At 32.3% G+C, this 24,217-nt stretch overlaps 1 protein-coding gene across 1 annotated transcript in view; it reads right to left on the bottom strand.

Moving 5' to 3' along the window:
- Positions 1-5,142: 5,142 nt before the first annotated feature.
- LOC132742790 (muscle-specific protein 300 kDa-like) overlaps positions 5,143-24,217 on the bottom strand; it is a 127,500-nt gene continuing 108,425 nt past the window's right edge. The window contains 4 exon segments of the mRNA XM_060731265.1: positions 5,143-8,637; positions 17,500-17,982; positions 22,628-22,798; positions 23,191-23,352. Coding sequence (XP_060587248.1) covers positions 7,102-8,637; positions 17,500-17,982; positions 22,628-22,798; positions 23,191-23,352 — 2,352 coding nt within the window. The 3' untranslated portion in view covers positions 5,143-7,101.

Genomic DNA, 24,217 nt, shown 5'->3' with positions numbered 1-24,217 from the left:
TTTTTGGACTACATGTGCCACAAGTTAAAAACTAACTAGAACTATCACTAAATGTGATTAATACCTCCACAAGACTGCTTCGGAAATGAGGATGTTACTAGTAACAGAATATCTTGTAAAAGAATTGAAATATAGAGTTATGGTTGTGGGCAATTAAAGATAGTTGTGGTTCTTGTATATTGCATTTCCTTTCAATGTGGTTGGCCATTGATGAAGTTTTATTGAATTACTCTAATAAGTCCAGAAAGACAAAGAAAAGGAACAAAGGGCAATAACTCTATAAATACTGAAGATGGAGTTATAGTTCTTGTGCACTGCACTTCCTCTTTTTGTGCTTGACCATTGTATGAGGTTGTTTTGAATTTCAACCAGTACGTTTTAAGTTATGCTCCAGACAAGGAAAAGTATCAAAGGGCAGTAACTCTGTCTTTTGTCAAAATGGCGTTATGGCTCTTATGCACTGCACTTCCTTTTAATGTCCTTGACAACTGTATGAAGTTGTATTGAATTCCAAACAGTAGTTTTCAAGTTATGCTCTGGACAAGAAAAAGTAACAAAGGGCAATAACTCTGTAATTTGTCAAGATGGAGTTAGGGTTCTTGTGTGCACTGCACTTCCTCTCAATGTGCTTGACCATTGTATGAAGTTATATTGAATTCCAACCATTAGTCTTCAAGTTATGCTCCGGACAAAAAAAAAAGCAATGGAAAAGTAACAGAGGGCAGTAACTCTGTAATTAGTCAAGATGGAGTTATGGTTCTTGTGCACTGCACTTCCTCTCAATGTGCTTGACCATTGTATGAAGTTATAATGAATTCCAACAATTAGTCTTCAAATTATACTCCGGACAAAAGAAAGCAATGGAAAAGTAACAAAGGGCAATAACTCTGTAATTACTTTAGATAGAGTTATGGTTCTTATGCACTGCACTTCCCCTTTCTGTGTTTGACAATTGTATGAAGTTGTTTTGAATTCCAACCAGTAATTTCCAAGTTATGCCCCAGACAAGGAAAAGTAACAAAGGGCAATAACTCTGTAATTAGTCAAGATAGAGTTATGGTTCTTGTGCACTGCACTTCCTCTCAATGTGTTTGACCATTGCATGTAGTTATATTGAATTCCAACCATTAGTCTTCAAGTTATGGTCCGGACAAAAGAAAGCAATGGAAAAGTAACAAAGGGCAATAACTCTGTAATTACTTTAGATAGAGTTATGGTTCTTGTGCACTGCACTTCCCCTTATTGTGTTTGACAATTGTATGAAGTTGTTTTGAATTCCAACCAGTAGTGTTCAAGTTATGCCCCGGACAAGGAAAAGTAACAAAGGGCAGTAACTCTGTAATTAGTCAAGATAGAGTTATGGTTCTTGTGCACTGCACTTCCTCTCAATGTGCTTGACCATTGTTTGTAGTTATATTGAATTCCAACAATTAGTCTTCAAGTTATGGTCCGGACAAAAGAAAGCAATGGAAAAGTAACAAAGGGCAATAACTCTGTAATTACTTTAGATAGAGTTATGGTTCTTGTGCACTGCACTTCCCCTTATTGTGTTTGTCAATTGTATGAAGTTGTTTTGAATTCCAACCAGTAGTTTTCAAGTTTTGCCCCGGACAAGGAAAAGTAACAAAGGGCAATAACTCTGTAATTAGTCAAGATAGAGTTATGGTTCTTGTGCACTGCACTTCCTCTCAATGTGCTTGACCATTGTATGTAGTTATATTGAATTCCAACCATTAGTCTTCAAGTTATGGTCAGTTTAAGTAAAATCTGCTATCCGGTTTAAGAGGAGTTGCGTTCACAAGATTTCGGGACGTACGGACGGACTGACGGACGGACAAGTGCAATGCTATATGCTCCCACATTGTGGGGGCATAATAAAATTGAAATTATGGCTTAATTCTGGATCATCCTTGACAGTAAAGGTGAAATCAGAATAACTTGTCAGTTTTTTCAAATCTGTTCTTTTGTCCAAGTATGAATCAAATCCAAAAATAAATAACAAAGTTATGACAATTTAAGCAAATTTCAATAATTTGACCTTGACTGTCAAGGTCATATCAGGAAAATACAATATGTCAGTTTTTGTCATGTGTTCTTTGTCCAAGCATAAATCAAAGCCATATAGAAATAACAAAGTTTTCACCAACTGTAGCAAAATCACAAATTTGGACGTAAAGTGTCAAGGCCAATTTATGGTCAAGGTCAATTAAATCTCTAATGTCTTGTTCAAAGGATTGTTGTGCACAAATATGACAACAATACATTAATTAATTACAAAGTTAGAGCCAATTAAAGAAAAAAACAGTGAAATCATAACAACTTGACCTTCAAGGTCATTGATAAGTGAAGGTCATAATCAATTTGTTCTTCTAAAAGGTCTTGTCCAAAGTATTGTTGTGTCCAAGTATGAAGACAATCCACTTATTAAAGAACAAAGTTTTAGCCAATCAATGTAGGAACTAGATACCCAAGGGCAATTGAGCTTTGACATACTAAAACTGTTCTTGCGAGGGACACGTCATGATGTTGAACATTTGTGCCACTTATTTGAAATTTTGCCAGCTTATGATAAAAGTTATGGTGCGGATAAGCTGTTTGAGACCACTTTTTTGCATTTGGCCTTAAAGTAAGACCTTGATCTTTGACCTAGCCACACGGTTCATGCATACAACATGCCATCTCATGATGTTGAACATTTGTGCAGGGTATTTGAAATTCAACCAGCTAGTGATAGTTATGGTGCGGACAAACTGTTTGAGACCAGTTTTTTTGTATTTGACCTTAAAGTATGACCTTGACCTTTGACCTAGCCACACGGGTCTTGCCTGTGACACTCCATCTCATGATGTTGAACATTTGTGCCAGGTTATTTGAAAATTGACCAGCTAGTGATAGTTATGGTGCTGACAAGCTGTTTAAGACCATTTTTTGCATTTGACCTTAAACTATGACTTTGACCTGGCCACATGGTTCTAGCACACAACATGCCATCTCATAATGTTGAACATTTGTGCCATGTTATTTGAAATTCAATCAGCTAGCGATAAAGTTATGGTGCAGACAAGCTGCTTGAGGCCATATTTTGCATTTGACCTTAAAGTATGGCCTTGACCTTTGACCTAACCACACAGTTCTTGAGTTTGACACACCATCTCATTATTGTGAAAATTTGTGTTAAGTTATTTGAAATTCTGCCAACTAATGATTAGAGTTATGCCCTGGACAAGCTTAATCCTGATGGATGGAGGCATGCACGCACATACATATACACGAAACCACCATTGTGACAACTATGTCTAGCTCTCTGCAAGCAAACCCGACAAAAATTGAGCAAAATTAAAACATTTTACTTGAAAGTCAAGGCCATTTATGAGTCAAGGTCAGTGTGGTCTAGCTAAAAGGGTTGTTGTGTCCAAGTATGAGGACAATCCATTGGAAATGAAAAATTAATAGCCAACATTAAAGTTTCTGGATGGCAACAGCAACCTTAATGCAGCAATAGCTTGAATTTTTTCTTGAAAACATCGTTTTTTAAATAATTAAAGTGGACTCTCCATTTCATTTTCTTGCCTTACCAATACTGGTGTAAAATGAGGAAACCCAGACCTTACCTGGCAATCTTCTACGCAGTGATCTCCCTTATCAGTACAGAGATCTCTGCCACCACAAACATTTTTATCAATATTTTGAATATTTTTCATTATTTTGTATACTTTTGATAATTTTTTGATCAACTTCAACGAACATAGGTACAAACGAAATTTTCTATGTAACAGTCGATATTTACATTCGAATTTCAATGTTAAGTCATGTGACATTCATCATCATGTGACATCTGTGAAGGCAGTGATTACAATTCTGCCAAGGGAGGTAATCACTGTGAGGAGTTGGCTTACTTGGTAGACACATTTACCACAAAGTTACCTGTTGCTAAATCTGAATGTTTATTTTCTTTTTGTAGGTCATGTAAATGAATAACATTATCTTTAATTGCCTTATACTTTCTATCTGACCAGATTCGTCTTTTTAAAATTGAAAATTTAAACCATGACAAATCTTATATTAAACAAATTCAGCAAAGGTTAAATGATCTTTATTCACCATGTATGTTGTCACCTTATTGCAATAACTGGTTAACTCTTATTAAATTTAGAAGGACTTAACCCATTACTGCAAAAGGTGACAAATTTATATGTGGGCATTTGTGATTTACATAATCATACACCTGAAGTAACATACCTTTGTGACCTTATAAGGTGTGTGGTAACATGGATTATGTATAGATATATAAATATCAGTGCTAATCCTTACTCCAATAGTAAACCAGTAATCTGAATCTGTCAATCAATCAAGAATGAAAGCTGTGAAATTTTCACATTCACCATTTTTTGGCATCAGTGACAGATTATCAACATTCATTATAGGTTGTATTAAGAAGAGATCTGTATGTTTAAAAGAAACCATTTACCTTCAACAAAGACCATGATGGCATAATGCCAGATTCTTTATATTAACATTCTAAACAGATTTTCTGTTAATACAATCAAACAGTATGTCAAGTCTGTCAGCAGAATTTTATAGAATATTTTGTGCATAATTATGTGTGTGTAGTCACTCACCAAATATGAGGCATATCCAGGCTACACCCATGTCTTTTTTGTAAGATATGTTTCTTGTGTTTACCATTTTGATCTGTATAGTTTAAAAAATGCTCTTTACATGTTTTTTTTCTCAGTTTAACTGAACGAATACAGTTTAGCTGTTTGTATTTGATTGTGCACTTTCCTATTCTTAATACTTGAAAGTGGAACAGAACAAATTGTTTTTCCTTAAATTTCGTCAAATAGTAAAATCATCATTTTTTTAAATCCACACAAATTCGAAAGTTTTATCTCTGATATAAATCTCTTCCTTTAATGCCATGGTCCCCATACAACATACAACCAGAAACTGATCCTAACTTTGGTACATTCTCCTGTTTGTAGATTTAATATGTTTTTCTTTACAGTCACAGACGTTTTTCTCAAGTCAGAGATATTTTTATAAAACATGTTTACTTATATTTATATATATCAATATTATCAAAAGGAAATTCACCAGGGAAAACATTAATGTAACAAGTTGAAGAATAAAGTCACACCATGTTTTTATAGTATATATTTATTGTATAAATACGGAGTCATACTAAAATGAATCACAGTGTCTTTATATAAAGCACACAAATTCAACAAATTGTAGAAAAAAACAAACTGAATAATAGTTTATTTTAGTATAAATATACTGTAAAAATACACACAAACTTTATGTCAAAATTCAAACCAAAGAATCAAGTTTCTGGCCCAAAACTGACTAACAGCCTAAATCTGACATAACAGTTTGAAGAAAACTTGTTAGAAAACACTGTACTCAAGTCATAAAAAATATCTGGACGGAACCCAAACATAGATTATAAAAGCTATAAAAATCAAACAACTAAAATACTTTAAATTTAACTAGGATACTTTTGTTTCAATACTGACTTAGCTAAAATACAACATCATCTCTAAGAGTTATATTTCAAACATATATAAATAATCTAAATACTCATCGGTACCCTAAACTCTATCACATTAAATATACATCACTAAAACTCCTTCCCTGACAAGATTCCTGGGGGATGTCACTGGGAGGCGGAGCAACAGTCATGTGACCAAATCACATGATTAATTAAAACACATAATGTATGATATAAATGTATACATCAATAAAAAAAATCTATCATAAATAAATGACTAAAACTGATCATGTATACTGTGTAAAAACATGTACAAAATAGAAGACACAAAGGAGGAAGTGTTGATATCATGTCAAGTATCACACAATACGCAGAGGAAAAATATCACATATTGAAGAATGTAACTTTTTTTCTTTTTTAAATATTAAGTAACATTCCTCCTCATTTATAATTATGCATTTTTTATTCAAAGTTATGGTGTCGATGATCAAATCTTGAAATTCCTAAATCTTTTTGATGTGTTAAATATTATTAAAGACGTTAAAGAACTAAAAATACAAACTGACCTGCACTCATGAAAACAAATAATAGATACAAGTTTTCTCCCTTTTATATCTCCACACAATTTGCAATTTTAAATATAAATATCACTTTTAATACAAATATCAATGTGTATAATGAATGGAGGGTAACAACTAGAAATGATAATATTAAACCGAGGTTCTTATGTTAAAGCACCTTATTATCAACAAATGCAATATGGCTTGGCAGCGTTATGCTCTAAATGAAACTCAATATATCTCTAACTTCAAGTATACAAGTACTTCCAGCAGACAATCTTTGTTAAATATATCCTCAAGATGAATTTTCATGAATTATAATATACTTGGACAAAAAATATTATCAATATATTGTTTGTTTTTTGTTTCTTAATCAAAATAATTGTTGTTACATGTTTGGATACACAAGATTATTTTTTTATTTCATTATAACTTTTTTTTATTATAATCTCAATTTAGCATCTGAATAAAGAGATCTCTGTGTCATGGACAGTCCCCTTATAGTATACTCTTAAATAAATTAACTTTGATATACAAATATTCTCTTTTATATATGTAAAATACTTTAGTAATAACCAAAAATACAAAAAAAGTTGTGGACAAATCATTCCAAATTATCACAGGCATAATAAACATCACAGTTCTGATTAAAATAGAATAGCAAACTAAAATATCAAATAGGAATGCTGTAAGAACAATTAAATGATCAAATATGCTTATCATTTCTACAATATAACAGCCCTTATTCACAATGCATTCAATAACAAATACATGCAAAATCCTCAACATGCAAACAAACTTAACAAATAAAGAATGAAATAACAAAATAAATTCCATGGATGTACATAAATGCCTCAAGATCAATGTTTATAACTTTCATTTGTATCACAGTAATTTCTTTTAAACACTAATGTTTATAGAATAAAACAAAAGTCTATCCTAACTTTCATCTTAGTTCTTTTCATCTTCGATCACAATGTCACAATATGGCAAATTATCAGTTAGTTGCGTTATTTTGGTGAATCAGGAGTTATTTTCTCAACTGTATCACAAGAAATCATACTGCATATCATCCCTGAGAGAGTCTCTCATACGCTTTGACATTCTCTTCAGTTGAAGAGCAGACCTTGAAGCCTCTTCAAGGGCATTTGCAATGGCAGGGTTAATACGGCGTCTGCGAGGGGGTTCAGCTTCTCCATATTCACTTTCATCTGATAAATACGCATCCTCCCGAGGAGCTCTGCGTCGAGATGTGGGTGGAACTGCGTAGACAGGTACAACATATTGTGGCTGAGGTGGAGGAGGAGGTGGTGTAGGTCGTCTCGGTGCCGCATATCCTTGAAGTCGTTCTAAACGCTGGCTTATGCCATTCAAATCATCTTGTGTTACCATTCTCCTACCTGCTATGAATGGTGGTGGTTGCATTGGTGGATTCATCATAATAGGTGGCGCTGTCATGTTTAAGTTTTGAGAATATGCTGGATGGAAACCATTCTGTATTGGTGCCTCCATGGTGGTATTCATCCTTGATGGAGTTCTTGCCCTAGGTCTGCTCACCGGAGTTTCACTTCTTGTGCTTGCTCTAGACCTAGATGCTGGAGTGCCAGGACGACTACCTTTCATATCCTTTACATCATCCATTATGTTCTTAAATTTCTCAAGTCTAGCATTTCGTATTGGATCACCCTCTGGGAATAATTTCATTGATGTTTGTGTTCCTTCTTCGTGAACTGTTTGTGTGGCAGCAGTGCCTGTAGCATCAGCTTCACGTAACTCACGCATGTCATGAAGTACATGCTGTAATGTTTCCTTCTTTATAGTAGTGTCACTTCTCACAGAATTAGTATCATCATCAGTTCCATTGTAACTACTAGTGTCTAAACCACGCTGCTGTTTCAAACCTTTAACTTCAAACAGAATGTTACGTAAAAGATCAGCTCGCGCTCCACTTGACCTTCTGGTCTGATTTCCGATTGAATGAAGTGATGTGTTTGATCCTGTTTGAGTTTGCATTCCACGTGGTTTACTTTTCTTCCACATCTCAGCGGGTGTTTGGGTGCTGGTATGTCCGGGAGTCTGGGACATAGCATCTCGCAAATCTTCTGGATTTGCCCCAAAAGCGTGAGTAGATAAATAACTGACAGTAGATTCTCCATCAGAGAATATTTGGTTTTCAAGTCCAATAGGTGTGCCCCTCATTGTGTTAGGTGTTGGTTCTCCAAAAACTGAATTATCTAAAACATTGTCAAAACTCGAAGCATGCATAGTATAGTAAGTTTCACCATAACCAGATTCTTCACTGTCCGATTCAAGTGCAGCACCAGATGCAGATTTTTTCAAATTGTCAAATCTGCTATTTGGACGACTGCCTCGACTTTGTCTAGATGGGCTGCGTGGCCCCCCTGGACCTCGTTTTCTCTTTAAAGATGTGTTGCTAGAGTAGCGACTTCCTGGTGGGCGTGGTGGAAAGAGGAATTTATGATCATCATCACTATCACCATCAGAGTCGCCAGTCAGAAAACTTCGATTTGGATTCTTAGCTGAGCCCCGTGGAGTTTGTGTGGATCTGCATGGCTTTCTAGTCTGTTTAGAGGAAGGACAATAAGTAAGTGAAACATGCATTATTCATGCCAACAATAAAAATATTGCACATTCATTAAAGTCATATGAGAACATTTCATGTAAAAAATTTGATTTTTGTTTCCTTCTTCAGAATGAGATCAGTAAAGTTTGAAATTTGTCTAACTTACTGAGTTATTAATTCCTCATCAAGACAACAAAAATCTTAAATCCACTCACCATCCTGCAGAAGCTTAAGCAAGCATTTAATAACACTGATTAATTTAGCTGTTTGCTACATGCGTTACAGAAGCTTTGTGAAATTAATTGAACAATTCAGAGAGAATATCAAATATGCAGTATTCAGACCAGGAGGGTAATGAAATAATCAATTTAAAAGAACAACTGGATGGATCAGTATTGACAAACTAAATCAATAACTTGTCAATAATTACATCTCTTTTCCAATCATTGTAAATATTGTTCTTTATGGAACATGTTTTGTTAACTGTAAACCAAGTCATAAATCATTTGCTAAATAGATTCTACAGCTTGTTTCCAGAAATCATTAAATTACATTTCCTGCTTGTTAAATTGTAAGTAAAAATTATATGTAAAACTGAAATTCAATAATTAGAAAAATATGCAAACTCTTATAAATAAAAGTTGCATATTCTTTTTGAAAGGACATTGTCTTCAGCCAAGAGCTAGGTCAGCCTGCACATCACTGCAGTCTATCCAGAACTCCCTTCTGCTGACTGATTTATTTTATTACCTTAAATCCCTTACAGCTCCAAATTTAAAGCAGGAAAAGCCAACATAAATAGCAAGGTAAAGTTGTATTCCCATGGTTATAAAAGAATTAAAACTTTTATAATCACTTTCTCTAATTAGTAGATAAACACAAGACATTTACAGAATTGGTTTACAGTTTACTATCACAACACATACTAACATTACTAAGCATTTACTTATAAGCAAACAATATTCATGCTTTTACCAAACATTTTACCATTGATGCCATGCAATTATTTTAATAAGCTTCTGCAGAACCATGAGTAGATTTTTTTTTAAGCATTTTATGAGTATGATTCATTAAGAGAATGATTCCCATTAGTTATCAGCAACTGTCATGAAGTTTGATTAATTGGAACTGTTTTAAATATTTAATTAAATGATTGTTAATGTTTAATTAGCAAGAGCTATATATACATATTCTGGTTATAGTAACATAACACATTCAGGTGATTACTTCAGATACAAGTGACTTCACTTAATATACAACACCAAAAAAATGGGGTCAAATATATCTTCCCAGACGCTTAATGAAAAACTTGGAATCTAGATGCGAACTTGCTTTGCATGGGGCAAGAGGGGGGACCTATGTCACCACTGGGAAAGTAGTAAAGCCTACTACATTTCTAATGATTAGAAAACTTTTGCACAATCGGAGTTGAGTCATCTCTAAGGTAACATAGAAGGAACATCTCTGTTTAATGTTCAAGATAAAAAGCTATAAATAGAAGCATAATGATGAAATATGATAGCAGGATATAGATAGATATATAAGCATACATGCATAATATATAAGTTTATTAATGTTGTGTGCAATAAGTTTTCTTTCAATTTTGAATTAGAAATACAATGTATCATCAGGATATTGTGTTCATTTTGTTTTTTAATCATTTAATTTTTTTTCAAGTATGAAACCTATTTGTAAGACAGGCTCCACTATAGCTCAACTTTATTGTTATTGAAAATAAACAAGTGCTTTGAATAAATCAGGTAAAGCTAAACATTATTTTTTATTGAAAAGAAAAATGGGCATAATAAGGTTCCAAAAATAATACCTCATAGGGTATAGTATAACAGTAACATAGTAAAAATAATTGTACCATAGTTTTAAGTAGGAGAAGGGGCATAATTTTGTCACAGATTCTTCACAGATTTATATCCTCTGGTGAGAATGTTATGATGGTTTCACTTACAAGTATTCAAAGTTTCAAAGTAAAATACATTAAAGTTATAGTAATACTTTTTTGAGTTAGGTACACTATACGAAAGAAATTCTTAATCAATAAAGGGGCATAATTTTGTCAAAAGTCTTGAAAGAGTTCTCTTGCCTGGATGCGGGGAGGATGACCACTAAAAAGGGTATAGAAAAAAAAATTGCATATGGTACGAAAAAACTTATCCAAAATTGTAAGTCGAAAAAACTTATCCAATGTTTTCAGTCGAAAAGAGCAGTTAAGTCAAAAAAACTTTCTGAAGTTGAAAAAAGCGGAGTCCATGACAGAGTTATGTCAGCTTGCCATGAAGTAGGGATGATGGTCAAGAACAATTATTCAAAGTCCTTAAATGGTACAGGAAAAAAAATGTTGATTGGTAAGAAAATCTAACCAAAAGTGATGCTGACACTGATGCAGATTCCAACATCCAAGTGTGTCGGACACTTTAATAATATAGTCTAGTATTTATTCCAACCAATATTCAACAAGAGCACCGCTAGGCGGAGCATTATATGCCCGAAAGTACTCTTTCTTTTAGTGAGGAAGACATGGGAATTAAATACAGTATAACCTCCTTCAAAAAGCAATCCTCCTTTATAGCTGAAGAACATTCATGTATATATACAGTTGCTGTTTTCAAAGCACCACCATCAAGTTGTTATCTTGTAAGTAAAAATGCTACAACGGATGGACACCAAGACGTCAGGGGTATAAAGCTGTTAATCCTATAAAATTTTACAGCTGTAGTTCGATTAATACTTGAGTTATTGAGCGAAAACTGTTTCCAGTTTAAAGGTGATAGGAATCCCTTGATCTTTGACCTTGTGACCCCAAAATCAATAGCGGTCTTCTACCCAATACGAACAATCATCCTATGAAGTTTGAATACTGTGGGCCAAATGGAACTTACGTTATGCTCCGGAAACCATTTTCAGTATTAAGCTAATAGTGACCTTGACCTTTGACCTTGTGACCCCAAAATCAATAGGGGTCTTCTACCCAATATGGACAATCATCCTATGAAGTTTGAATACTGTGGGTCAAATGGAACTTAAGTTATGCTCCGGAAACCATTTTACGTATTTAGCTAATAGTGACCTTGACCTTTAACCTTGTGACCCTAAAATCAATAGGGGTCTTTTACCCAATATGGACAATTCTCCTATGAAGTTTGAATACTGTGGGCCAAATGGAACTTAAGTTATGCTCCGGAAACCATTTTCAGTATTTCACTAATAGTGACCTTGACCTTTGACCCCCCAAACTCAATAGGGGTCTTCTACCCAATATGGGCAATCATCCTATGAAGTTTGAATACTGTGGGCCAAATGGAACTTAAGTTATGGTCCGGAAACCATTTTCAGTATTAAGCTAATAGTGACCTTGACCTTTGACCTTGTGACCCCCAAAGTCAATAGGGGTCTTCTATTTAATATGGACAATCATCCTATGAAGTTTGAATACTGTGGGTCAAATGGAACTTAAGTTATGCTCCGGAAACCATTTTCAGTATTAAGCTAATAGTGACCTTGACCTTTGACCTTGTGACCCCAAAATCAATAGGGGTCTTCTACCCAATATGGGCAATCATCCTATGAAGTTTGAATACTGTGGGTCAAATGGAACTTAAGTTATGCTCCGGAAACCATTTTCAGTATTTAGCTAATAGTGACCTTGACCTTTGACCTTGTGACCCCAAAATCAATAGGGGTCTTCTACCCAATATGGGCAATCATCCTATGAAGTTTGAATACTGTGGGCCAAATGGAACTTAAGTTATGCTCCGGAAACCAAATTGCTAACAGACGGACGGACGTACGGACGGACGGACGGACGCCAGGGGGTATAACATAATATGCCCGAAATTCTTTCGGGCATATAAAAATCTGGTAAGTACTCATTAATCATGTATTTAAAGGAAAAGTAGTTTATAAAATATTCTTAATACTTTTTTTTATTAAAAAGTCAGTGATATATAACTTTTTCAAACATTATCAATCAAAAGGAGAAAATATTTTCTGTATAAACATCTCTGTAGTGATATAACATAATTATGTGTGACACATTCTAGCAAAAGCAAAAATATACAAGCAAAAAATAATGCTTTGATTTTTCTTTCATCTTCTAAAGAAAGTAAATTTACAAATAAAAGGATACTTGTTTACTTTCAATCTTAATCACGCCTCAAAAAAAAGCCTGACAACGGGCAATATTTCTATGTACAACATCATGAAAATGTTTGGTCTCAAAATATTCGACTGTCATATAGACATAATTCTAATTTTTTTTCAAAATAACATTTTTATAAACCTACTGTCCAATATTAGAAATATTTTAAGACACATTTAAGCTTAAATAAGCAGACATGTTTTAACGAAAGATAAGAATTTAAACAAAAGTCTTTTTATAGCCTTAATTTTTACATGATTGTATCATGCATCTTTTATACTTCAGTATAAAAGGTCTTTTCTGTAATTTAAGAAAGGAAATTCTTTAGTTAATGTTTAGCATCTAGGCAACACTAGAATGTGTCCACTTTTATCGTTTATCATTTTTAAAATAAGTTCATTTTAATACTGATGATACATTGTTAGTGATAAAACTTTCCAGGAGCACAAATCTAGAATGTGTGAAACAAGCTGTTTAAAATATTACTTAGGAACAAATTCCCTATACAAATCCATTAGAATGCTTTAATTTGAAAATATCAGGGAGAATGAAATGTTTAAAAACTAATCAAACTGCATCAAAATGTTGAAAGCTTTAAAGAAAATGATAAAAACTTCTTACTTCAATTGTGTTAACTCCTTTTGAATGTGTTTTATCATTTCTACCAATATTAAAATGCACTTTGGTTCTAGGAACCATGATAAAATTAGCTATTATGTTTGGAGTGCTGAACTAATTTTGAAGTAATATTACAGTTAAACATGCAAGTTTCACACAAACATTACAGTTATATTTGCGTTACAGCTTAGCTTTGCCATGTTGCCGCATTAGGCACACTTCAAAGTTTATGTTATGACAAGACTATAATTTTCCCTTTCAAAACTAATGTTTTTCATTACCCTTAATCTTCTTTGGCTTCTATGCGAAGTCAGCAGATAATTTATGTTCCTTCCACTGAACATTGTCATAAAATGTCAGTAAATTTCTTACACAGACAGGATTATGTTAAGACTAAACAAACACTTAAAATTTTGTAATGAAAAGAAATACAGATCTCAAAACATTTTATTGATAAGTTTTCTGTTTATTTTGTTAAACTCTTTACAAATGATTTTTTTGCACAATCAATCTACTTGATTACTTTTACTAGAATAGTCAAACTTTCAAATCAATATTTCATATTACATTTTTTGCATTCTATTTTTTTTTAAATTTATATCATTCAAATATATAATAAGGTAGCATTATGAAAACATTTGCTGACATTCTTTAAAATCAGGTTTTGAAAGAGAAAACTGTCTATTTCACTGCATTCAAAAACACACACAGCATTAGATATACAAAACACTCAAGAAATACATGGATACTGCATGAATCATAATGTGCATTTGACATGCATAAATAAAGACTTAAATTTTAATAACATTTTCAACTGTTCACTGTACTCAACTAGCCAATGTCTTCATTATTGTTCTAAATATTGAAGTTTCCAATCTGATTTATTAAAAATGTTAAAAATTTGTTGTTATAAAACTTGTTACTAAAACAAAGCAGTATAAATGTATTTCCATGATAAAATAATTATACAAGCTATAACATGTGTGATACATGGTGTGAAGATGGAATGAAGACAGAAGAACAAATGAAACAGAATGAAAGAAGAAAATACATGATATCTTCTTATTAATTAATTTTCCACTTGGAGCAATTTATAATACGAAACTGAGCCATTTTTTTTAACTAATCCAAAACATGTAGAATTACTTTGATAATCCATGAAACAATGCAATTTACATCCATAAAAACAATATGCAATATTTAATTGTTAACTTACTTTAAAGAATAAATTTTAAAAATCAATAGTCCAATTGTATGGTATATCAATAACTTAAATGTCTGTGCCGTTGTGTTACCTATCAACCATGAAATACCAATTCATTAAAATTTGTCATTAACTGTACAGAAATCTCGAAACGTTGTAAACCGCCACTACAGTGGTCAATCTATTTTGTAAAGTGATATCAAAGTGAAGGTGTATGAGCACTGAACAAATATTTGTCAACATTGAGCCACCGAGTGCTCTATATTGGTTATAACTTTATCATCGTCGATTCACCGATTCACAGTAAACATTTTAATCCAATATTTTACATTAACAGGTAACGTTTAAATCACGTTTCGGCATGTCTTCCTATCACTGCATGCATATGTTAATGGTTCGCGCCAATTTATGGTATAACAGGTCTCCCGTAAATATTTCAAGATCAAGAGATCAATACACTCACAAAGACTTCCAAACTTTGGATAATTGCCGTCAACAGTTTACATATCTGATCATATAAATGACGGTTTAATCTATGCCAAATGTATTCTGTACAATATATAATTAAACAAAATTGAGCTTTTAGTATATATTAATGAAAAGTAAAATCTGCCATATCAAGCATATCCTTTTAACCTTAGAAAATTTGTATTTTAAGTATCTATTGCTCATGAATGGAACAAGTAATAATGCAAAAAGAAAAGAAAGATTATTTTTATTTTTTGAAGCAAAATATGAGATTTAATGACAGTATGAAAGTTTTAATAGTAGAATAATAGTGAGAAGGGAAGCAGTGCAGTGCATCTGGTATAATCTAAGTTAACGACAACTACAGTAAATATATGTATAGTAGGTTACAATAACTGTAGACTGGTTCTCACTTATACTGAACCAATAACTACATGCTGACTACTTACATTGTAAAATTGAGAACAAGTCCAAAAATCACTTCATGACAGTGCTGATGTTCCAATCACCGTAATGCACTTTTCTCATATTTGTGCAATATTTTTTTAAGTTCTCGTGAAAAAAAATTCCCATGAATCAGCACAAAAACCAACGAAAAAATGTGCAATATTTTTCAAGTTTGTATGAATAATGCATGTGATTGTCCTTCCTCCAGACAGTGAAAGGTGAGTCTCACACATAAAACCTGGTCACTAGCATCTTATGGATGCTTTGTCAGATCACTAAGGTAACTTTACATTAATTATTTATTCAAGGTTTTAAATCTACCTATAATCATATTCCAAGTTAGAACTTTGCCTTAGTACATGGCGTAATAGTATTACATCTGATTTAAATTGGCTTTCAATAATGTTAAGCAAGCATACTAAGGACTTTATCTACCCAGCAATCATTGATTCGCCAATACCCGTATTATACAAGTCTATCGCAACTGGTGAACTGCCAAATTCCTTTTTAGCAGACGACACTCAAAATTTATTTCAATCATTTATTTTGATATAAAATTAAATTCTGAAGTGAGTTCCTCTACAGTTGTTTTGAAAAGCTTTCTTATCTCTCCTTTATATTTATGTACTTTTTCATAGACAAGCCTATAATCCAGTTAAAACTACTTTTAGAGGACGGGATTTAAATAATTTAACAAGATCAAAATGGTACGGGAACAAGATTTAAACTGATTCCATTCTAGAGGTTAAAGGATAAAAATAATATTGGGACATTCATCTACAAATATATTAAGATATGAAAAATATCAGCTAAAATAATATTGGTCTAAATATATATCAGGAAATGTGTGGGGAACTTCTGGAATATAAACCAAATACATTGTAGTACAAGGTCAATTAGAGATTTCTGAATAAATTATAAATCCCATTGCATTGTAAAGACTAATATATCTAATATTAAAATGGGCAATAAGAAAATAAATATGTCAGTATAAAAAAGTGACCTGAAAATGTTTAAGTGTGAAGAAATTGTAAATAAAAAAAGAGAAATAAAATAACTAAACTGCATGCAAAGCAAGTTGGCAACTATAAATAAATGTGAAAAAAAAATTAATAACCTAAATTATGTTTAAACCAAGGAGAATGTTGCATGTAGGAAACATGTTGTTCCTTTAGCTATGAGTTCCAGGTCATTCATATGTGTCAAACCACACAAATAAAATACTATAATAATGCAATCCCCATTTTTGTGTGACCAAAGTCATTTATATATAGTCTGAAAAAAATGTATAGAACATAACTAAGACTGTGTCAAGTTGACCATAACCAGAACAAATACCATGCTACTGCCCATTTTATGTCATGCATTTCTCTTTCAAAGGTCTATTGTTTCTCTATATTTTTCAAGCTCTCTCTATTATATTATATTTTATATTAAAGATGACCACAGCTACATTATTTCATTCTAATTGTTTAAATATTAAATGGATGATGATGAATGACATGTGTAGTGAATGCAAAACCTTGTTATAAACTCAACAGTTTTGTAATCACATCACCGTATTAACTGGCACATAATGTATTAGCACACTATAAATTAAACCTTGCAAAAAAACGTTTTAACGATCAATTGAACATACACCTTAAGTAGCAACACACAAACCAAAGTACTACCAATTATCCGGTCATTATCAGCTCACTCCAATTTAGCTAGCAGTATTAACAAAGTTATACAAATTGCAAACTCAGCACAAAACCTTTGTGAAATTCAAACTTTCTATAGAAATACTGTCCCCAAATATTTCTACAACTATTTCACAGATTCCCCTTTACCAATGTAAATAAAGTAAAATAGTTCTACTCTGAAGTGTTGTGCAAAAAAAACTCTAGATCAGCTAAGATCTTAAGTTCAGAGTGTACAACATCAATGTCAAAGAAAAATCAACAATTTCTTGGGTACATTATCACCTACCTTCATCATTGCAGATTTCTGCACAGTTGCTACATCAGCTGATTCAATCTTCTCAAGGGCATTGATATAGTTCTCAAGATCATCATCCATTTCATTTTCTCGGGCTTGAAGCTCCTTTGCTGCTTGTAGTGCTTGTTCTCTATCTTCTATCAGGTTCTCAATTTGTCCTAGCAATTCTTCCCAGTCTTCCTTGACAGCTACGACAACTGGGTCTTGCAGGTCTGGATTATGTTCAGTCAGTTCTCTATATCGAGCTAACAGGCCTTCAACAGCCGGACCTCTGGCTTGAACCTCTTCTCGGATACCTTGAAGCTTGCCAATATCAACTTCACATGCTTCTGCATGGAGTTTCGATGGTTGTTTCTCAAGGTCATCTACCTCTTCTTGCATGTCATGAAGCCAGGCTCTCAAGTCAACTCTCATTCTATCAACAGCATCCCATTGTTGCATATTGTCACGTAGCTGAGTCAAGCGACGCTCAACCTGCAAATACACAAAAACAAGATTTTTGGTTAGTTCAATTGTATACAGACTTTGCAATGATAGAAAAATTGGCTTATTCATATAACTTACAGAATTATTATGAAAAAACATGAAATTTTAATTAAAAAATGTTTAAAATATGCTTAGCCTGTTTGATTTCTCTTTCTCTCTTTTTTTTGTTCTTTCTTTCAGCAACATAATCATCAGATTTTCGATTCTGCTGTTTGGCTTTCCCGTTCCTGTCCTCTAGAAACCTTAATGTTTGTCTATTCTTTGAATGTCTACCATATTTGTTATCTTCCTTATATCTGTTACTTTTGTCTCTCAAGTTATGTTCGTCAGATTCACTTTCTGAATTATTGCTATTTTTAGAAATGTTTATGATATCTGCAATCTTATCAAAAGACTGGTTACTATCAGTTAGTACTTCTTTTACAGGCTGTAAGGTATTAATTGATTTTGATTTCTTTGACTTTTGTTTATTCTCTCCTAGTTTATGTTTCTGTGACTTGGTAAACCCTATAGTACTCAAATTAGTAGTAAAACATAGACTTCCTGTATCATCAAGTAGTCGTGGTGTTGAATGGGCAAGCAATTGATTCTTTCCCTGAATATCTTTATCTAAATTACTATTCATATCATTTTTTACACTCTTAGTTTTTGCAACCCTGTCTTTTTTGTTGTGATGACCACCATCGTAAGTAACATTTTTATGCCTCTCCCCATGCTTTTTTCTATCAGACCAATTTTTCTTACTTTTCTTGTACCAATTTGGAATTTCTTGTTGCATTAATTCATCCTTGATTTCTAACTTATACATGTCTGGAAGTTGCTGAAAATAATCATTTTTCAGAATTTCTGTGTTAGGTTGACTTCTTCTAAACTCATGATGAATTTGAGCTTTTTCCTTCTTTAAGATTTCTTGATTCTTTGATTCATTTGTCAATTGATTAGTACTGCTTTCTTCTTTCATGATGTAATTTTCATTTACTGTTCCGTAATTTTCATCATTCAAGCCATTACATTCTTCTTTTAAGCTATTGCATACATCTTTCATGCCATTGCATTCATTTTTCATGCCATTACATTCATCTTTTATGCCATTGCATTCATCTTTTATGCCATCATTTTCAACTTGTGCATCAGCAGTAAGTTCATTTAAACCAATTACTTCAGCCTTTAAATCATTATCAACATCTAGTATTCTATCTTTTACATCAATTTCATATTCTTTAGGACTTGTGCTATCCTCATGTGCTACATTTTCAAAGCTTTCTTTTTTGACATCTTCTTTCATTGCAATACTTTTCTCCAACACCTCTTCTTTGTGTTTTTCACTAATAGTTTTGGTATCTGAATCACTATCTCCATCAGAATCTGAAAAATCTAAATCAAGTTTGTCCAGAGGCGAGGTTGCAGAAGAACCATCTTTTACAATACCAACATCTTCTTTTAAAGCATCTCCTGTTCTATCTTGAAATGGAGAAGGTGGAAGGGGTGATAATTCAACAAGTTCTTCATCAATGATAGAACTTTCTTCTGAGATATCAGCATGAATTAAAGCAAATTCCCTTCTTCCGTCACTTGCAAATTCACCTCTGTTATACTTTTCATATGCATTAAATTGATAATTTTGATCAGCATCGTCCATTTGTCCATAGTTGCTATTCATATCAGTGTCTGTCATATACCTCGTCTTTTCTGGAATAAAGCTTGTGAATAAGCTGGTGTTTCCAGCAGAGGTTTGTTGGTTTTCTGCCCATTTTTCTGACTGCTCATAATCTGTATTCTTCAGTTTATTTCCTGCTGATACCATAATGGATTCCAAAGCCTGGAGTGCATTTTCTTCTCTTATTCCAGAATTTTCTTTAATCTTCTTTTTCTTCAATTTCTTTTTAGCTTTTAATTCCTGTTTTTTGAGTTTCTTCAGCTCCTTTCTTTCCTTTTTGTCCATTGTGCCCTGAGCTTGTCCCATTTCCTTATATGTTAAACAATTTTTTGTGCTTTAACTAAGTCTGTATATCTTTTTATCTCCTTAGTATTTTAATCAAAATTTGCCAGTATTTTTATTTTCATGCAATCCCTTTTCTCCAATTTTAAAATAACTTGCAGTGATGTTTCGATACAATCCAAAATTTCAACTTTTAAAAGTTGTTTGATTTAAAGTAAACTTATTGGCATTGTTAAAGATTCCCTTGGTATCATAGATCACAAGTCTTTGTGTATTCAATATAACAATTTTGTGACAAAGTAACATTATTGACACTTTGTTCAAATATAGATTAGATAATGAGGACTTAATTTACTTTCTAGTAATAACAGGAGATTTCAATGGCTGAAATATTTGTGTAAAATATTGTTAGTTATAACTTTATTTCAACAGACAAAGGAATATCTGGGTACTTCAGAAATTAACCTTATCTCTTAAAAGAAAAGAAAACAAAAACAGTAATTTTAATATTTTGAGTTTAAATACCCAGTAATTTTAATATTTTAAGTTTTAAATACCTTATGGATAGCAATTTTGTCTAAACAACCACAGGACAATTTTAAGCTATAAAATAGGTTTTTAGCTTGTAAGAATCATAATTATGGGAACATACTCAGGGTAATGGTTGCAAGTAAAAGGATTTTTTTGTAATAAAAGTCAAGCATTTGGGTAAACAGATTTCAATAAATCTTCATCGAAAATCAGAATGAGGGTGCAAGGATTAATATAATTATTACAAAAAATATATTATTTGATTACATATATTTGGTCAAGCTTACTTAATAAAGGCTGAAAGAATGAAGCAGACAAGTTTCTAAAATTGTCTACAAAAAAAAGCTTGATCAGGTGAAATTTTATACATATTTATCATTTTCCCATTTAATTTATTCATTCCAAAACAACCAAATAAGTAATGTTTTAATCGATAAAACAAATATGGGTTGAGAATTTGACTGACTGCATTATTGGGATACTATGAATGGTTATTTCCTTAGGAAAAGAAAATGTCAGGTTATTAACTTCATTTTCAACATTTATCAATTCTATGAAACTAAGTCATTAAGTAGTAAATTTCTAAATAAATATTCAATTTGATTCTTAGGAATAAATTTGATCAAATTTTGTGAAAATAAATCTGAATTTCTTCTTGTACTAATGGACAACTCTGGGTAATCTAGATCAAAGATCCCAGTAACTGTTGCTTCACAAACAGTAAAGAAATGGTCATTATCATTGTACTATAACACACATTTTTAAGTAAAAGAAAAATAAATAAACCCCAGTAGGTACAAACTTTCATCAAAACCTTCATGTTGAACACTATAAAACTGATACAAGGAACATAAAACAGAATGATATGGGAGAATAGTTTATGATAAACAGAAGCAAGATTTGACATTATTGACATAGGAAAAGATAGTAAACATTGAGTGGGTCTATAAATTGTCTGTACAAACTATTCACAATGACATTATAGAGAGGGATGAAAAGAACAAGTACACAAAATTACAGTAAATCAATAACAATATTTATTTACAAAGAATTGAGAAAGGAAAAGTCAAATGCTTCCTAACAATCAGAAAGAAATAAATGTTTAATTTAACATTTATGGGCATATAATCAGAAAGAAATAAATGTTTAATTTAACATTTATGGGCATATTTGACATGTTAAGAGAACATGTACAAATGTGGCTAAGTTTAAGTACATTGTAGAATATGTCTGTTTTGATTTGTAATTTCCTTGTGAGGTTTTGGCAATAAAATTCAATGCATGTTAAGTTACTCTGTCCAATTCTGGTAAAGCACCCATTTTTCTTACAGAAGAAACACTGTCTATTCATGTTTATGTTTACAATATATTTCAAACATGAAAACCCTTAGAAGTTCTACTTATATGACAAGTGTTTACAATGGAAAATTCCACTATCTTTATTATCCATTTATATCTTAACAGCTTATTTTCAGAAACATGCCCCTTTCATAAGGGGTTGAAAGTGGTTCACAGTCCACTTTCAAAATTCATGCATCCCCAATATCTGTTGAAAACTGGTTGTCTTCAATCATTATTTCACTTACATTATTGTCAAACATTTCAGTAGGTTCTCCTAAATTTCAAAAGTACATGTATATAGCGTATCTTCTAAGGTTTTCAGCATTCCTTTCAGATGTTTCTCTTATATACTTTATACAACCATTTCAAACATTTGTCATTAACACTATGAAGATCCATTACTGTTTTGTATTCTCTCTCACAATCTGCATTACCCATTTCTTTCATGGGCAAAGCTTAGTTCACTCATATTCTTTCTCCCTCTTGCTGCATTGATAATATATCACTCACCATAAACTTTATAAGATAGACTTCAGGTCAATCAGACATTAATAAGCTCATACTACAACTTTTCAGCTTTACTGTTGGGACATAATTTATGTCACCCATAAGCAAGTAATCTTTTTATTTTATATATGACCCTTTCTGCATGATTTCAGCATCTTTGTAGAACCACCAACCAACTGTAAGCTAATTAGACAGCCTCCTCTCATAAAATAATTCGATGTCACTGGAGGGATCCAAATCAAGAGTTGTATTTTGTTCATAAAGGTATGGATAAATTTGAGGAAATCTCATAACATATAAATATAGATATCTTACCTCGCCTGTTGCTTGTTGAAGATCAGTGTTGACTTGTTCAGCCAGGTTATATATAGGTGTATTTTCTGGTAGATCTGCCTCGTCCAAGTTCTCCACACTGCCAAGGTTCTCACATCGCTGTGCACAGTTATCAATATCCTGTCTCATTGTGGACAGTCTGTCCATCATTCCCTGTTATAAAGAAATATCAACATTAAAAAATTCCTGATATCTTGAAGCCCCACAGTTGATTTTGATGAAATAAATATTTGAACAACAGATCTATCAATTCTACAGACAACGAGTAAGAAACCAATGACTGCAAGCATTTTATCAATACTTTCTCACCTATTCTTAGAATGTCATTTTTTTATCATATTCATTTATACAAGAATACTAACACAAATGGAGGCTTAATAATTAGTTACTACAATTATCATATTGCAAATTTCTCCTTATTTTTCTTTTAAATTTCAAACTAAAATACAAGAATGACCAGTGATTGTGTCAGTGTTGCTGTAACCTACCAACTTTAAACATTGACTTTGAGGTTAAATTGAAAGTATAATTCACAAAGTACAAACCTTAACTCCCTCAACTTTCCTCTGGGCATCATTTTTACTGTCTGGAATGTCACTGTCAGTCTCCTTCAACCAATGAGGGAATTCCTCCTTCAAGAACCGATCAGTGGACTCAAGGTGACCCCGATATTCCTGCCAACGTTTCAGGACATCATTTAGACGATCCTACAGTAATAAAACAAGTTAACAGACTGAAAACATGATCATTTCATGCAAATCATGATAATAATTGTATCATATTTTTATGTTACAGTATCAAACGTACATTCAGAAAAATGTACTCAATTACTTAGACATAAAAGTAAGTAAAGATCTGTTACTTATTTTATAAGAATTTCTAATTATAAAATTTAAGAAATAACTTTTCATATCTTTAAGTATCTAGTAAAAGTGGAACAATAAGAATTGCATCAATGTTATAAGTTTTCTATTTATGCTAACCTTGGAGCATCTGTTCACTTTATAGAAAAGGCATGATAAATCCATTTGGAACAAAACACTGTATACATTTTACTATTGTATATTTCCCTTTACACCATACATGGGTATATTTATAACAAGGGTAATTTTACTTTTCATTGGGTTAAAAGTACTTAAATGAAGGCAATTAGAGATATAACAAAATGTGAATTATTAATTCTGCCAAACAATATTTTAAAACCAAATCATTGTTAAACTATTATTAGTGTGCTAAGAAGCACACGAGTTAAGTGAATATTGAAAATATTCGTTTTTTCAGTGCTTTTTTTCATGAACAGTTTTGGGCATAAAATTTTGAAGACATTTAATATGTTTTTTTTTATTTATCTAAAGTTGCATGTTACATTTATTTACCCCAATCATTGTGACATTTACAGGTCATGGCTTCAAATAATCTGACAGAAATTAACATATCAAGGGTACCAACACAGCTGTCACAATTGTATGAGCTATCAGAACATCCTGTGACAGTTCTGGCAATTTAACCCTTAGTATGTTAACTTTATTATATAATATGTGTAGAGTTTTAAAGCTCTTCCTCCTTTTTTTA

This window comes from Ruditapes philippinarum, unplaced genomic scaffold, assembly GCF_026571515.1.
Source record: "Ruditapes philippinarum isolate M1 unplaced genomic scaffold, ASM2657151v2 ctg57_1_1_1_1, whole genome shotgun sequence".
Taxonomy (NCBI): domain Eukaryota; kingdom Metazoa; phylum Mollusca; class Bivalvia; order Venerida; family Veneridae; genus Ruditapes; species Ruditapes philippinarum.
The sequence above is the reverse complement of the archived record's forward strand: the minus strand, read 5'-3'. Positions and strand labels throughout refer to the sequence as shown.